This window comes from Myxine glutinosa, chromosome 1 (assembly GCF_964187855.1).
Source record: "Myxine glutinosa chromosome 1, kmMyxGlut1.1, whole genome shotgun sequence".
NCBI lineage: Eukaryota > Metazoa > Chordata > Myxini > Myxiniformes > Myxinidae > Myxine > Myxine glutinosa.
This window is the reverse complement of record NC_136261.1, coordinates 172,717,588-172,735,683: the sequence shown is the minus strand read 5'-3', so window position 1 is coordinate 172,735,683 and position 18,096 is coordinate 172,717,588. Positions and strand designations below refer to the sequence as shown.

The window sequence follows — 18,096 nt, the reverse complement described above, 5'->3', positions numbered from 1 at the left end:
GTTCTTTCTTTGAAATAGCCACACGCATGTTGTCACTTGCATCCAAGCGGTTCCTGGCCTTTGTTTAGGAGTGTTAAAAAACATGTCTCGCACAAAATAGGTGGTCGCAAATGGCACGAGGATCTCCAGAGCTCTCTGCTAACTATGGGAACGTTTTGAGTTGTGCACACCAAAAGATGTCTAGCTGCATTGATTCAAACTCGATTCAAATTATTATTTTAAAAAAAACCCAAACCCTTGCAATTTTTAAACAAAACATTTTAACCCTTTTTTTTCTTCTTTATATACCCTTATTTTTGAATTGAAATTTATTTTGGGGGTGGCGTGTGTCGTACCCCCAGCTTGGAGGTTTCGTACCCCCAAGGGGTACAGGTACCCCAAGTTAAGAACCCATGATCTAGAAGGAGAATCTGACCAAAGGCAACCTCAGATCATTTCACAAAGTAAAATGAAAAAATAGAAATTCCACTTTGACGTTATGGGATATTATGTGTAGATCTGTTACAAATAATCTCAATGTAATCCATTTTCAATTTAGACTGTAACACAATAGAATGTGAAAAAAGTCAAGGGGTGTGAATACTTTCTGAAGGCACTGTATATATATATATATATATATATATATATATATATATATATATATATATATATATATATATATATATTGAGGTTTTGAGATTGTACATATGACATCGTTAAAGGTTTGCCCCCATAGTTAGTCCACAAGCAACACGTAGGCCCATTAGAATTAGTTATGTCATAGTATGTGTACGAGTAGGCCATTTCCCTAGTGACATCTGTGTTGTGTAAAGAATTGAGCTTAGGTCCTTTCATTTTGCGGCCACCCTTCATTTTCATCATGGGCAAACTCGATCCCGCGCCCCATTTGGCATCCCTCAAGTTTGTTACACTTTGGCTACCAGCAGCGTTCGCTGCCCTTGGTTTTGCTCGAAACTAGTCGGGTACCATGAGGTAGGCCGAAGAAGAGGGAGGAGCGCGAGGGTCGAGGTGTGGCCGCGTCAAGCAGCGCGTCAGAAGGCAATGACGGTAAGAGCAACAGCCAACCAGGGCTCGGAGGGCATGGCTTGATAGGGCGTGGTAAAGAGCATATAGTAAGTTCCAGAGGGCTCGCTGGGCAAGGCTATATAAGCCAGCGCACAAAGCCCTTGGACAGGACTGGCTGGAAGAGGACTGGTACGAGGACTGACTTGAATTATGAGAAGGGAGGGGCAGGCGCTCGAATTGAAAGAGAACTGTATTGGGAGGACTGAAGCCAAGCCCTTGTTGGAGCACTCAGAGGACCGGCGTGCACACGACAGTTTTGAGGCCATTGATTGAGAAGCGCATTGTTCGCTTTTATTGAACTGTCCGCTTATTACGTATGCGGCTGAGCCGCAAGTGTAACCGCCAAAGCCAGCCCTACCGTTCGCCCTGTAATAATACCGTGCGCGCCAAACGACACGTGGAGAGCTCCTGCCGTCTATTCATCTTCTTCGCGGTGCGAGTTGGGGACCCGGAGGAAGAGCTGCCCGGATGCCATTCCTGGACGTGCTGACCTGGTCAACTGCAAACCCCGTGTGAGTGTGTCAGAGCGAACGGGCCTGTTTGTCTTGGGATAAGTTAAGAATGTTTAAGGCTGCACTGTGTTTTCTTCCTCTTATTCTTATTGTACAAAGTGTAAATAAATCGTGTTATTCCTTTCTTCCAAATTCGACCGTTTCAGTGATTTCCTCCATTGGGTAAGCGTGGCACGATTACGGACCGCTTGGATCGGGTTTAGTCATTTATAACGGCCCGGGTCACGGGTTCGCTACCGCTCGGCGTATCCACCAACACCCGTGATTCGGGCGGGGCGTATTTCCTCGTTTCTGGGCAGCGTTTGTACTTGGGTAATAGCGAATTCTTAGTCCTAAAACCCTATTTAACGCTGTCCGGAAAGGACGTCATAGGTCCCGGGTCCCGTCGGCTGGTCGAAGACAAGGGGACTAATCCCCCCTTGGTAAGGGGAAAAGGCCGGCGCTGAGATCTGCAACAATATATATATATATCTATTATATATATATAAAAGAAAGTTTTTGTTTGTTTGTTTGTCTGCGCAAGCTAATCTCCTGAACGGTGAAAGATAGGAGGAAACCTCTAATACAAAAAATGTCGGGATGGGCCCAGGGAAAGTTTTAGGCTAGGTGGCGAGGCCGCTTCGGCCAGGGTGGGCCCATTTCGCAATTAAAAGCTGAGCTCAATTATAGTAGTCAATCCTCTACGGCCACGAGTAAAAGCTGAATTAAAGTAGTAAATTCATTCAAAAAGAACTAAAAATGTTGGGCCGGGCCCCGGGAAGGTTATAGGCTCGGTGGCGAGGCCGGTCGAGGCCGCTTCGGCCGAGCTGGGCCCATTTCACAATTAAAAGCTGAGCTGAATTATAGTAGTCAATCTTCTACGGCCGCGAGTAAAAGCTGAATTATAGTAGTAAATTCATTCAAAAAGAACCTGGGCAATGCCTGGTGCTTTCGGCTTATATATATATATATATATATATATATATATATATATATATATATATATATATATATATATATATATATATATATATATATATATATATATATATATATATACATACTTGGCATTTAATATGGAATATTTTTTTTGTAGGGGTGAACTTACTTTTCAAGATGACTTAGAACCTAAAGTTCATTGGAATTATCTTGAAATTATTCTAGATTTTGTTAATGTGACCTCTAAAAGAAACAAAAACCACATTTGACATTTCGAAGCAAATAAATTGATCCTTGAAAGTGATGTAAACTGATATCGAACTCAATTCACGGACAGTACTGTGTTAAACTTCTGTACGTTTTCCAGAAGTATCTCTTTATTTTGCACATTAGCCAAAAAAATTTTCAACAAAAACAAAAGCTAAATTATGACTGGGATTATGGACAGTAAAATTACAGTTCAGTACTTCGTGTAACCCCCACGAGCATTCAGGAGAGCACGTAGACGTCGAGGCATGCTGTTCACGAGATTTGCCAAGGTTTGGACAGGAATTGCTTGCCATGCAGTGACAATAGTCTGCTGCAATTCACGCACAGAGGTCAGCTGCTGGTCCAAGTTGTCGATTTGACGCGTTAATTCTGCCCACAAGTTCTCTATCGAATTCATATCCAGGGACATGGCAGGCCACTCCATATGCTCTACACCACGGTCAGCAAGAAAGTGTTGGATCATGCGAGCACGATGAGGCCATGCATTGTCATCTTGGAAGACAAAGTTTCCTCGAAAGGCTGCACGAGCAAATGGAAGCAATGTTTCTTCCAGAATGACCCTGTACTTAAACTGGTTCAGGTTTCCATTCAGAACAACCAGGTCAGTTTTGCCCCCTGCATGAAAGGCAGCCCAAACAGTCACCCCACCACCTCCAGCTTGGACTCTTGGCACTATACAATCTTCGTTGTGGGCTTCATGCACTTGTCTGCGCACTCGGACGCGGCCATCTTGACGATAGACCAGAAATCTACACTTGTCATTGAAGGTCACGTGATTCCAGTGTCCTGGCTGCCATTGACGGTGCTCTCTGGCCCACTGCAATCGGCGCTGGCTGTGTTGCCTGGTCAGGCGTGGCTTTCTCAGGGGACGCCTGGCACGATAGCCTGCTTGAACCAGTCGTTGGTTGACTAGCCTTCTGGATACAGGCACATTTGTCATTTGCTGCCACTCAGCCCTAAGCCGATTAGCTGACTTGGTACGGCCATTGCAGACTATCCGGTGCAGCTGGCGATCATCTCTCCTTGTGGTTCTGCGTGGACGTCCTGGCCTTGGTATTGGAGTAGGGACACCCCTCTGAGCATTTCGTTTCAGGATCTTTGACACCTGACCTTGAGTGATGCCATACTGCCGAGCAATAGCACGCTGTTTCATGCCAGAATTTCGTAAAGCCACCATTCCATGACAAACAGCATTGTCAAGTTGACGGACCATCTCCAGAGGAAGCGGCAATAACTTTTGTAGATGTGCAGCAGTTGTTTTCCACTAATACAGAACGCAACAACCCTTATATACCCGATTGTGAAGCCAATCGTCAAATGTACCTGTCCTTGCATTTTGTCACGCCACCTGTGATATAATCCTGTTATTGACTTCTTGCTGCGAAAGACAATCAGTGACATGGTTCTTTCAACCAAGACATCACCAAAGGGTAAAAGAAACTCACCAGATTGATATACTGAGTTCAGAAAGTAAACCCGTCAAGAAAAAATATATATGCCGTGTGTGTGTGTGTGTGTGTGTGTGTGTGTGTGTGTGTGTGTGTGTGTGTGTGTGTGTGTGTGTGTGTGTGTGTGTGTGTGTGTGTGTGTGTGTGTGTGTGTGTGTGTGTGTGTGTGTGTGTGTATGTATATATATATATATATATATATATGAAACCCCTTAACTTGATAGGGCAGTAAGGCACAGTTTGCGTCCCATAGCAGCAAATGCTGCATGACCTGTTAGTAACAAGTGTTGTCTGACACATGAACGCATTGTCTCTGCCCTGCTGATCACTGCTGAGGAGGTGAGCTTAGTCAGTATGGATAAATTAAATAAAAAGAGCGACTCTGACGCTAAATGCGTATAACATCAGCTTCAAGATGGGCAATGAAACAAGTGAATTAGGACTAAGGGCAGTTGGCACTTCAAACAAATTCACAATATAAATGATGGCACATAAACATGTGGCATGAAACAAACAACAGAAGGAAAATCAAGCCAGATGTTTGAAAATAACTCAAATTCCACCGAGAACAAGAAAAGTAAGGTGACAAATTCTCTTTAGTAAAAGCAAACAATTACTATATATAATTAGAGAAATGTTTGTTTGACTTCTATGCACTCTTGAACCGCTGGGCAAAATGAGTTAAAAACTGCTGGTTCTACTGGAGTGGTTCGGCCCCAGAGGGAGATATGTGTGTCCGGGAAGGTTTTCGATGGTAAATACAATGCATGGTCCTGGGGGTTCAGCTGGGGGAGGTCGCAATTCTTTCTCTGCAACTATGTATGACATAATGCCACCTCGTAGTAATAAAACATGTCATCGATGTAAAAGTGTCTGAATGAAATTAACCCATGAGTATGGATGGATTTTTAGCTCGTAAGAATAATTTGAGAAAGCTATGCTTTAGTAAAGAACCAATAAAAGGCAGCTTGGATTAAAAACCATAAACAAAGGATCAATATTTTGAGAAAATGCTTCAAGTAATAACAAACAGAAACCCAAAAACAATGACCCAAATTGCCAAGTGTGAAAAGTCCTGCCAGCTCGAGATAAATGTGCCTACTTCTTGTTTTAAGGAATTTGTTATTGTACACATGGGCTTTTACTGGTTTACATGGCAGCTGCATTCATGCATTCATGTGTGCACGCGTTGAGTTATGTGTATGATGTGTGACGGAGAATTTTCTATTCCCCCTCCCTGTTTTTACCTCCCTCCAAAGGTGGATGGAGGTTATGTTTTCACCCCTGTCTGTCTGTTTGTCAACAGGATATCTCAAAAAGTTGTGGACAGATTTGGACGAAACTTGGTGGGCAGGTTGGTTGTGTGACAAGGACTAAGTCAATTTTGGTGAAGATTCGAATCCGGATCTAGATACGAGAATTTTTTTAATTCTTAAGTGATGCTTCCTCATTGAATGATAGGGCTAAAAACGATGTATAGCATGATATTTCAAAAAGTTATGTACGGTGTATGACACAAGTCGATGCATGAGTTGGTTTGGTGACAAGAACAAGCCGATTAGATTTTGGTTCAGTTCCAAATCCAGATCCAGCCCATCAGTGGGATGCAAAACAAACTGTTCAGCCTGGAGGAGGTATGCACTCTACCGAGCGCCGTGCTAGTTTGGTCTTCGTTTGTCTTCCCATCAGCTATGTCAGCAATAGAGTGGGGTCGCAAAACCTTAGTATGGTCTGTGCACTTGCGTAGATTAGACACTTTGTAGGAACCAGGGTACCAGCTTACTTTGATTAATTTATTCTTTTCATTCTCACTTTATTTCTTTTGATGGATATTTTTGACCTTGTAAATGGAAATGACCAATCAGAGGGTGTTGCCTTCACGTTAAAAGTGGCTGCCTTGACATCTTAGGGTCCCGATTTCGAGCCCCTGTTCTGCCGTTGAGCCCGTGTTACAATGAAGTTGTCCTGTGACATCGTACACCAATTGGAGATTAAATTAATAGCTGCCGTGGCTAGCTCAGAGTAAGGACATCTTGTTTTCTGTCCTCCTTGACTCAACTGGGTGGGCACCAGATGGGGCACATTGGGGCAGTAGGAGATCTTTGGCCGGCTTGGGCACCACTGGGTTAATTTTCCCCGTCCCCTTCCACCTCTCCCTCATTTTCCAGTCCTTATTAGTAGGTAGGGATGACCTGGTAAATTGCCCAAACCCAAATTCGTACTATTCCACATTCCACATTCCACATTCCATGATCATGCTATTCCACAAATAAATAAGTGCAAAACATGAAATTTGAAGTTAAAATGTGACAGCCAGCCCAGTATGCAATGATGGCACTGACGGCGATGCCACCAACAGCGATGCCACCGACAGCCGTGCCACCGACAGCCGTGCCACCGACAGCCGTGTCACCGACAGTCGTGTCACCGACAGTCGTGTCACCGACAGTCGTGTCACCGACAGTCGTGTCACCGACAGTCGTGTCACCGACAGCCGTGTCACCGACAGCCGTGTCACCGACAGCCGTGTCACCAACAGCCGTGTCACCAACAGCCGTGTCACCAACAGCGATAGCACTGTAACTCGGGTAAATGAGGACACATCTGACAGCATGCATGTACCACCACCTGGGATGCAGTAGAGGGAGCCCTGATGGAAATCTCTGAGTGAGGAGAGAGGCTGAGGCAGGAAACTATAACAACAAGAAAGGTGAATGAATACAAATTCTCTTTTCGGGATCTGAGGCTCAGAACAATTGCAACAGGAAAGTACGAGCAAGGTGCAAGGAGGACCACATTATTGTCTCCTGTGACAAATATGCCACGACAGTGCAGAGGGCACTGCTGGCAAGTATGTGTTGCAGTTTGGGATGATTGGACAGGAAGCACTAAGCAGCCCAGTCGAGGTGTGTCACGCAGAGAAAGTTGCACCCCAGGCAATGAGCTGGTGCACAAGTGATTGAGAGACTGAGCAGTAGCACAGCACACCTCGGGAGTGGGCCTGCGTACACAGGAACCAAGAGAAGCATTTGAGAGCGAGTAGTTTCATATGCCTTATGGTCAACAAAGAATGGTGCAGGCCGGTTAACCTAACCATGACTTAGTTACCAGAAAGAAACAAGTGTGCTTTTATGCTCAACAAACAGTTCCTTTTGCATGCTTTTTCCTCCCCATTTGCAGAGACACTAACATGGCCTGCTTTGGTGGGGTTACTGCTTCCTGACTGTGCTGTGGAGTACAGATGCAAGTTTTTGGCCAGCTTGAGATAAGAACTGGTCTCCTTGGATTACAGTCTTGCTGCTCCCTTATCTCATATCTTGAAATATCCGCACTCCCCTCTTTATACCATTAGTTATACTCTGTCCACACTGAGTATCCACTTATACACCATACGAATCCTATCCAGTCTACATTTTTTGATGGATTGGTACTTTTTTTAATCCCCAGGCAAAAATGGCATCCCTTTACTAGTTATTCTCTGCAGACTACTGTAATTAGAACAGTAATCACTTCAGTTACCGGAAATCCTTTCTGGAGTACCTACACAAATCACAATATGAAGAGGAAATGCTCGCATATAAATATGCAAGTTCCATCCCTACATCATTTTTCCTCTAAATTAGTGTGAACAGAAAAATATATCGAGCTATCCATGGTACATATGAAAGAAAGCATAGCACCTGTCTGAGTTTTTTTGCACAACCATGAATGTTGAATCACCTCCAACTACATTCCCACGTACAACATGAAGGTGTCAAGTGAGGTGTACTTTTAGAAAGTCTAAATCTGGATTGACTCTAAACCGTGCAGAGAAAAGTACAACAAATGTACAATCTACGAAAGTTAGTTCATATCTCGTAGCTACCTATATCTCGGATAAAAGAGCGGGATTATGATCTACTACTGATTGCATTAGTAATGCACTGAAGTTTAATGATCAGACTTCAGGAATGAACGTCCATGCTGTTTTCTTATAAAAGCCTATGTATGGGTGGTCAGGAATTAGTCTGACACTTGGCAGTAAACCGTCTACAGGCATGTCTGTGTCTATGTATGACTACCACCAACAATAACAAGGAACATCTGTAAAGCATCTCAAAATGCAAAGTCCATCTGCTTCCGCTTTGAACTCGCTAAACTTGATGAAAAAGGCAGCTAATTTTTTTTTTCAATCGGTGTTCTCCATTTTTTTATAATAAAATTTTGTTGAAAATTTGGTGACAAAAGCTCAAATGGTAAATAAAGAAACCCGGAAGCAATTACAACACCTGGCCATCTTGCACTGTGCGAGCTAATAAGGACTGGCTAATGAGGCCCATTTGTGCTGACTGTGACTTTGCTGTTTTACATCTTTTCCATATTCTCATCTATCGATATAACGATAAATGTCTGTGTGTTACATATACACTCTGACACCCCTGGACAAATTTAGACCAAATTTGTCAGAGGTAAAAGATTGTACCAGCCAGGTGAGGTTAACGGCTCCTTAAGCCACCGGGAACCCCCCCACCCCCCACCCCCAGGAAAAATGATGGGGTATACTTTTTCGCTGTTGCAATTGATTTGAATAGCGCCGCCTTTGGTGAAGTTGAGCGCTACAGGACGGATTGAATTTCCTCAGACAACTGCCTGGCTGTCATCTTCTGTGATTATTCTCGCTCCCACCATGGCTAGCTTTTCCTGTCACTGGGGACTGGTATTTTTGGTAGTAATAGATGTTCTTTGAAAATTTGATGACAAGAGCTAATATGGTAAAAAAAAGTTATGGCATGGACACACGCACACGCGCATGCGCACGCACACACACACACTCAAGCGATTGAAAAACACCATCTCCCACTGCGTGGTGGACAGACTATTTACCCATTTGGCCATATGTGTACGATATGTACTGATGACTTCTGCAAGTCAAACAGATTACTTAACACACTCGCCAATTACACCAAAAGAGGAAAAAAGATGTAGAAATAGACCATGCATACTTTCATGCTGCCATCCCTACTTTGTCTGCATTGTTTTTGGCATTGCCATCCCTATATTATTTTGCAATTCTTAAAAAAAATTTTTTTTTTTTCCTTTTGAGAGAAATGTATTAAAAAGATGAAATAAAGTAATAAATGAATCGATATTGCTTTACATTTCTGTCTACTTGATTCATTATAATTCCCTTCCCCTACCTCTCCCCTTTATTTTCACTGGACCCCTCCCCATCCCTGGCCAGGGTGAGCTCAATAAAAATTACACTTAAACTAACAACACTGATTTTGTTTGAGGAAATTCAAATGTTCCCCTTTGACAGTTGGAGTAAATGTGCCTGAGTGCCTAGGCCTAAATTTCAGTTTTCACCACTCGGGAACGAATGTCGTCCTGAGCAATCCTTCTCTGACGTGGTGAAAACAGAAAATATAATTTCACGGAATAATAATTAAGAGGGAGAATTGCTTTGCAATACATGTCCCCTACCAAATTAAATTCAATATGTGAAAGGGTAAGGGGGAAAAGTCTGGAAAATTTCGCACCAGTAAACACATACCTTTATTTGGGTGGTGTATAATACTATAATGTTGCGTTCGGTGCTGAATATAATAAAAAACTAGAACGGGCACTCGGTAGAGCGCATACCTTCGCCGCAGCTACTGTTCTGTACTGTACTAAAATACGATTTTGACCTTTTCGTGACCTTGACCTTGACCTTTGACCCGATTGCTCCCAAAATCTAATCAAATGTGTCCCGTATAATAAGCAATCATCCCACCAAATTTCATGCAATTCGGTTGAATACTTTTTGAGTTATGCGAATAACATACACACACACACACACACACACACACAGACATACAAATAAATACACAGCGATCAAAACATAACCTTCCGCTTTTGCGAAGGTAATAACCCTATGTACAATGGTACATGCAAAAACGTGCGTACGGCTTATGGGCACCGAGCGGCTTGCCAACCGTGGTGGACATATATAATACATTGTGGGTGCTGCGCACACATTACTTGATTGCCAGAGAGGTAGGCCACAACGCGTTTGTATAACAGAGTCTTTATTCCAAAGCTCGTACTGCAGCACTGGGCAGGCTCGAGCTGAGAGCCCGCATATATGTGCCGAGGCCACGCCTAGTCCCCGGGCGTGGCCGATCAGTCGAAGGGCGGGGCATGTGCCTTCGATCCCCGCCTGGGCGCTCGCGCCACCCACTGGTGCGCGGAATTATTGTCCCTTGTGCCCGCCACACGCGCCCCCCCAGAATTCCCGCGCACCTGAAGGGTGAGTTTGCGGGGAAGCCGGATGACCCGGCCGAAACGCCCCCTGGCGATGGGTGCAGGGCTGGGGGGTGCCGGGGGTCCGACCGCCAGGGGGCGGCCTCGACGCGGAGGCAGAGCTGCTGGCGGGGGGTGGTCCGGATTGAGGTGGGCCGGCTTGAGGCGGTCCACGGAAATGCGATCCGGGGCACCGCCGATGTCGATGGTGAAAAATTTGTCCCCGGTCTCCAGCACGCGGAAGGGCCCGTCGTACGGGGGCCGTAGCGGTGCCCGGTGGGCATCGTGCCGGATGAAGACGTACTTTGCCGTGCGAAGCTCCGGGGCGACGTGGGAAGGCGGGTAACCGTGGTGTGCCGTTGGCACCGGGGCGAACCTCCGGGCGGTCTCCTGAAGGGCGGAGCGCTATTGCGCCGCGGACCATGGAGCCGTGGAGTCGGTGATAAATTCACCCGGTACCCGCAGTGGTTGCCCGAAGACCAGCTCCGCCGAGGACGTGCGCAGGTCGTCCTTGGGCGCCGTCCTGAGGCCCAGCAGGACCCAGGGGAGTCTGTCGACCCAGCCGCCGTCGCGGAGGCTGGCCCGAAGCGCGGCCTTCATTGAGCGATGAAAGCGCTCGCACAGGCCATTGGCCTGGGGGTGGTAGGCCGTGGTGCGGTGTAGTTTCACCCCGAGCCCTTGCGCCACCGCGGCCCAGAGCTCCGAGGTGAACCGGGGGCCGCGGTCGGACGAGATGTCCGAGGAGGCACCGAACCGGGCAACCCAAGTGCCGATAAAGGCTTGCGCCACCTCAGCCGCAGACGTCGCCGCCAATGGGACGGCCTCTGGCCACCGTGTGGTGCGGTCGACCATGGTGAGGAGGTGGGTGAACCCCCGCGACGGGGGCAGAGGTCCCACCAAGTCGACGTGCACGTGGTCGAACCGACGCTCGGGCACCGCAAACGGGGCCAACGGGGCCTGGGTGTGGCGGTGGACCTTTGCGCGCTGGCATGCGAGGCACGTCCTGGCCCAGTCACGGACGTCCTTCCGGAGGCCATGCCAGACGAACTTTGCGGCGACGAGCTTCTGGGATGCCTTCGTGCCCAGGTGGGACAGGCCGTGGATGGCGTCGAAAACGGGGCGCCGCCAGCCAGCGGGCACGATGGGGCGAGGCCGGCCGAGGGAGACGTAGCATAGGAGGGCCGCGCCCGCGGCGTCGAACGGCACCTCAGTGACGTGGAGGCCCGTGGCGGCGGTCCGCAAGGCCTGGATGCCGGGGTCTGCGGTCTGGTCCTCCGCCATCCCGGCATAGTCGACCCCGAGGTGGACCGCGTGCACGACGGACCGGGAAAGGCAATCCGCCACCGGGTTGTCCTTACCCACCACGTGACGGATGTCCGTCGTGTACTCAGACACGGCAGAGAGGTGACGCTGCTGCCGTGCCGACCATGGCTCGGCGACCTTGGTCATCGCGAACACAAGGGGCTTGTGGTCGACGAAAGCCGTGAACGGGCGGCCCTCCAGCAGATGGCGGAAGTGTTGGACCGCCAGGTGGAGCCCGAGCAGCTCGCGGTCGAAGGTGCTATAGCGGCGTTCGTGCGGGCGAAGCTGCCGGCTAAAAAACGCCAGCGGTTGCCAAGCACCACGCACCCATTGCTCGTGCACCGCACCCACCGCGTAGTCAGATGCGTCGGTGGTGAGGGCGATCGGTGCATCGGGCGCCGGGTGCGCCAGCATGGTGGCATCGGCCAGGACCAGCTTTGCGCCCGCAAACGCCGTGGCCATCGGCTCCGACCAGGCGATGTCACCTTTGCCCGGCTTGCCCCGCAGGGCCTCGTGCAAGGGGCGGAGGAGCTGGGCGACATGGGGCACGAAGCGGTGGTAAAAATTTACCATGCCCAGGAACTCCTGGAGCCCCTTGATCGTGCGGGGTCGTGGGAAATCCCTGACAGCCTCCACCTTGGCCGGTAAAGGGACGGCCCCGTGCCTGGTGATGCGGGGCCCCAAGAAGTCGATGGTGGCGACGCCGAAACTGCACTTGGCGGGGTTGATGATTACGCCATGCTGGCCCAGGCGTTCGAAAAGCGTGCGGAGGTGGAGCACGTGCTCCTCCCGGGACGCGCTCGCGACTAGGATGTCGTCCAGGTAGACAAACAGGAAAGGTAAGTCGCGCAAGACGCTGTCCATAAGCCGCTGGAATGCCTGGGCCGCATTCTTAGGAACTCGAAGAGGCCGAAAGGGGTGATGACGGCCGTCTTCGGGACGTTGTCCGGTTGGACGGGGACCTGGTGGTAGCCCCGGATGAGGTCCACCTTAGAAAACACGGTCGTGTTTGCCAACCGGGCGGAAAAGTCGTGAATATGTGGGACCGGGTAGCGGTCGGGGGTGGTGGCATCATTGAGCCGGCGGTAGTCCCCGCACGGCCGCCATCCCCTGCCGGGCTTCGGCACAATGTGCAGAGGAGAAGCCCAAGCGCTGTTGGAGCGCCATACGATCCCCAGCCGCTCCAACGTGGCGAACTCCGCTTTCGCCACGGCGAGCTTCGTAGGCTTGAGTCGGCGTGCCCGGGCATAGACCGGCGGCCCGACCGTGGGGATATGGTGCTCCACCCCATGTTTAACGGCCACCGCTGAGAAGGTGGGCCACGTGAGGGCCAGGAAACTGGCGAGGAGGCGGGTAAAGTCATCCGCTGCCGGAAGCGTGCCAACTAAACTCGCCGGGATGGAACCTTCCAGCAAGCCGCTTGGCAAGCCACTTGGCAAGCCGCTCGGTGAGCCGCTCAGTGAGCCACTCAGCGAACAAGCGAGTGAGCTAAAGGTTTCGGCCTGGACGAGCCGTCTGCGCTTCACGTCGACCAACAACCCATTCGCAAATAGGAAGTCCGCACCAAGCAGTGCCATTGGCACGCTGGCGGTCACGAACGACTTTTGAAAGCGCTGCCCTCCGAACCGCAGGGAGAGGCAACGCTTCCCGAATGTGCGGATGAGTGTACCGTTGGCGGCAAGCAAAGCGGGGCTCCGGCCCGCGGTTTGCTTGTCGGACGTGGAGGCGGGGAGGACGCTTACCTGCGCTCCTGTATTGTAAAGGAAACGGCGCCCGGACAAGGTGTCCGTGATGAAAAGGAGGCTGCCGGAATGGCCGACGCTCATGGCCGCAAGTGAGCGCCGGTCGTTTCCCGACCCGTCAAAAGAGCACGGCAGGCGACACGTTTTAGCCTGGCGGCCGAACCTGGCATGGTAGTAGCACCAGGTTTGTGGCGGCCGCGGCGGCCGTGGTGGTGGCGGCGGCGGTAGTGGACGGAGCGTAGCAGCGGCCACGAGGGAAGTCGGGAACGCTGGAGCCTCCGCGCCAGGATCCACTACGGCAGCACCGTACACCGACCGCGTTTCGCAGGCCGCGAAATACTTGTCGGCCTCTACGGCCAGGGCGCGGGGTTCCTTTATTTTGGAACCGGCCAGCGCGAGGCGTACCCGTGCAGGTAGCTGGCATAGGAAAAGCACCCGGAATAAGAAATCCGGGGGCTGGTCTCCGAGCAGGGATAGCATGGAATCCATCCGGACGGATGGTCGTGTGTCGCCGAGGGCGGGAAGGTCCAGGAGGCGGTCGGCCTGTTCGATCTCCGTGAGGCCGAACGTGGCGATGAGGAGACGTTTGAGCGCTTCGTACTTGTTGTCGCCCGGCGGGCGCCGAAGGATGGACACGACTCGGGCGGCAGTGCCGGGCCCGAGGACGGCGACCACGTGGTAGTACCGGGTCTCGTCTGCCGTTATGCCTCGGAGGTGGAATTGAGCTTCGGCTTGCAAAAACCAAATGTCGGCGTGCGCTTCCCAAAACTCGGGGAGTTTGACTGCGACGGCGTTGGTAGCCATGGCGCGTTCGGTGGTCAGCAACGGCTGAACCAATCGGGGTCACCAGTGTGGGTGCTGCGCACACACTACTCGATTGCCAGAGAGGTAGGCCACAACGCGTTTGTATAACAGAGTCTTTATTCCAAAGCTCGTACTGCAGCACTGGGCGGGCTCGAGCTTAGAGCCCGCATTTATGTGCCGAGGCCACGCCTAGTCCCCGGGCGTGGCCGATCGGTCGAAGGGCGGGTCATGTGCCTTCGATCCCCGCCTGGGCGCTCGCGCCACCCACTGGTGCACGGAATTATTGCCCCTTGTGCCCGCCACAACATCACGGTTATATACCTGGGATCATTCCAATTGAACTGGGCCATGAAATAACACCTAGGCCTCAGGCCTGAAACCTACTGATATGTGCTGCTTCATGGAATGGTGGTGCAAAATTTGAATTGGGGTGGAGTCAGGCCAGTTGTCCAGCCAATGGATGTAAAGCAGTGGGGTGGAGCCAGGGCTGCTGAAAGTTGAAAACTATCATATAATGTGTGCTATTTTCTGAGGTCAAAAAGGGCATAACTTCTTGAAAAATTGGTGAAACGCCCTCAAATTCAAACTTCTTCTGTAACTTATGCTGATGAATCCATGTACCAAGTTGCAGATGGATATGTTAAAGGGTATGGAAAAAAGTACAGAAAACCACAGGTGGGATGGACAGATGGACAGAGAACAAACCTAGAGTCCCCTGTGGGTAGGGGACTAATAAAAAAGTCAAATGACCTTGCTTTTGAAAGTTCTACATTAGGTTTAGCAAAATGCATCTCCAGTGTCATCGTCGGTCATGTATGTATATGCGACTTTCTTTGTGACTGGCTCAGCTCGTATGCCTCATAATATCCTGTTTGCACCGATGGAAACACTACACATCATATTCTAAGGATCTCACCAAGACTTCGTGCTATCTCTGCGAAGTTGGTTGACAGAGCGAGAAAATTACAGCACTACATAAACCTCTCTCACTTCTCCATGATTCTTGATCCTTTGTACATACGAGTACAAACAACGTCTCATGTTCCCTTATCACCATCATCCCTACCTATGATATTGTCTATCCCATGACCCCTATCACCACCCAACAACCCAATGCTGTTACTCAGGTGATTGTTTCTCCTTGCTTATCTCTCCCTCCGTTTGATGTTCGTCCATTCTCTTGCTTGTTGCGTCTGTTTGTTGTCCCACTACCCCGTAGCCAATAGAATGACTTCCCTCTGTCACCTAACTCTTCCATGAGCATAGGTTTTTAATCCAAAAAAAGGAGATATTTTTGGCTCGCCTGGAATGAAGTTCAGGGGAGCTATGCGATGGCGCGTCATCTGTCCATCCGTCTGTAAACACTTGAAACTAATTCTCCGAAACCGCTAATGGGATTGCGACCAAATTTGGCACAAATGATATTTATTATGTTGTGACTAAAGTTTGTTCACGGCATTTTTAAAAATCGCGGTATAAGGGGGTTTACCGGGGGTCAAAGTGCATCCAGGTAGAGCTGCCCCTGTGGGGACCAAAGACAATCTCAAGGCTACATACATAGGGGAAAAATAGGTATCTTATTGTTTGTTTAAAGTCTTATGATTATGTTAGTATGATTTCTACATGCTGCCCTGTCTTCTAGAAACCATTCAAATTGGTTTAAAATACCTTTAGTCAGTGTAGTGTACTGTTTATTCTACCAGGTGAGCACCAGGGGTATTGCCCCTATGTGTTCCTTGTTGTATGCCAGTGGCAAAAATATTCCAGTGGCTTTATTGTAATAGTTGTAGAAAGCGATAACATGTAGTGTAGTGAATGATCTGCAGTTTTATCAGTTAAACAAATGATTGGCCTCTCTCATGCTCAAAGCTGGTTTGTGCGTGTTTGCCTGTGTGTGCATTTCCACGTGTTTTACAGATTAGAGGTTTCTGCCGTGTTTGGTGTGCACCATGGCTCACGCAAATACCTTATTGCCAGGTATGTGGTGTCCGCTGTGTATGGAAAATTATTGAAGTCACATTGCCCATCATCTAGGAAAAGCTAAATCCATGTTGATATCGTTTAGCCTGGTGTTGGCTTAGCGGTTAGGGTGCCGGCTTGGGATCCTAGGATCCTGGGTTCGAATCCCGGTCGATCGGTGAATTAACGCCAGGGGGGTTGACTCAGTCTGTCATCCTTCCGAGGTCGGCAAATTGAGTACCAGTTCACCGGTAATTCCCTGTGTGTCGCAAGAGGCGACTAACAGGGTTGGTGGCAGGAAGAGCATCCGGCCATAAAACATTGCTTCAAAAAGGGGACCATGGTGCCCAAAAAAGGCCAACCCCCGCTCTGCGGGGAAAAATTGCCTCTAAAGGCGGTTCATGTTGATATTGTTTATATGAGAGTAAAATAATATGCTTTTCTCCTTTCAACATGTACATTCCAGGGACTGGTATTTGGAAACATTATGATATTTGGAAACATTATCCTTGGACATGCTCTGAACCCCCTCCATCCATTTTTTTATTTATTTAAAGAAAGCCTATACTAGATAGATGTGCTATGACACCGGCTAACCGTCATTCCCCTTTCAATATTAGAAATGCTAAAGACATGATCCATAGCGAAATGGAGTATGGCTCTTCACTTTGGGGTGGTGCCCCAGAGTCACATCTGTCCCTCTTGGATTCTGTGGCATCTAAAACTTTCAACATTATCAGAATCCCCCGTGATGAGGCCAGAGCACAAGGTCTGTTGCTTTCACATTACAGGCAGGTCAATGGTCTCTGTTATTACCGCCTCTTCTCCCTCTGGTCTCATTCCTCCAACCTTCGACAGCAACTTCAAAATGCACCTGTTCTTTTAGCAACTTTTTCTTGGTTAAACTTCCAAAATCCAGGCTGATTGTACACCTCAACTCCTTTGTTCCTCACTTATCCCCTCTATATAACCACCTTTTAGAGGCCGTTCTGTCACTTCCCACCAGGGCTTCAAGCACGCAGTTTACCACCACATTGTGTCATCCCCAATCGTGACCCATGATCTTCGTTACCTCCATTAACTCTTCATAACTCGACCGTTTTACTTTATTTCGGTGTTTCTTCCTGTTCTTTCTCTCTCGCTCTCTCTCCCTTTCTCTTTCCTTCCTGTTTATGTGTTAATATAATTGCTGGTTATTTACAATTGTTAACACATTACCCCACTGTCAATTCAACCTTGCTCTTCAATGAGCCTCGCTTTTGTAGAAAAGAAACAACACACATGACAGGACACTAAATACACAAGAACACGTGATTATAGTCGATACGGCATAACAGTGCCTTTCCCATTATCATACTAAATGTATAGGGCAAAACAGGATGCCACCATTTTGCCAACTGTAAACCTAGATTAGCATGGTGCTGGATAAAATCACATAATAGATAAAGTTAAGGCACTTCACACAATACACTGTGCTCACTGTCCCATGAACTGTGAATGGAGGATTTTGTTTTAATTAATTTAAGGTTAATGGAGGAACTAGTACATACAGTCACGTGAAAAAGTAAGTACACCCCATGTAAAGTTTTGACTTTTTCAACGTATTTCAACATACAGCTATTTGATCTTCATTTCAACAATATTGATAGATAAAGGTGATATAATATAACAAATATCATGACACATTTACATTTTGTGGTCCATTGTATAATTTAAATAAACATAAATGCTAATTTCACATGTGGAAAAAGTAAGTACATCCTTGGCTCTAATCGGTGGTATTGCACCCTTTGGCAGAAACAATCTCAAGTA

General features: G+C 48.4%; 1 protein-coding gene across 5 annotated transcripts in view; it reads left to right on the top strand.

Moving 5' to 3' along the window:
• Window positions 1-18,096, top strand: part of LOC137411728 (KN motif and ankyrin repeat domain-containing protein 1) — a 160,102-nt gene that overhangs the window by 6,451 nt on the left and 135,555 nt on the right. For 4 of the 5 annotated variants that reach the window (XM_078780205.1, XM_078780181.1, XM_078780188.1 and 1 more), the window contains exon 2: window positions 16,243-16,302. In XM_078780205.1, coding sequence (XP_078636331.1) covers window positions 16,275-16,302 — 28 coding nt within the window. In that variant the 5' untranslated portion in view covers window positions 16,243-16,274. Of the gene's footprint in view, window positions 1-4,465; window positions 5,568-16,242; window positions 16,303-18,096 lie in introns of those variants that run through there. The other variant, XM_078780196.1, reaches the window with a different exon arrangement.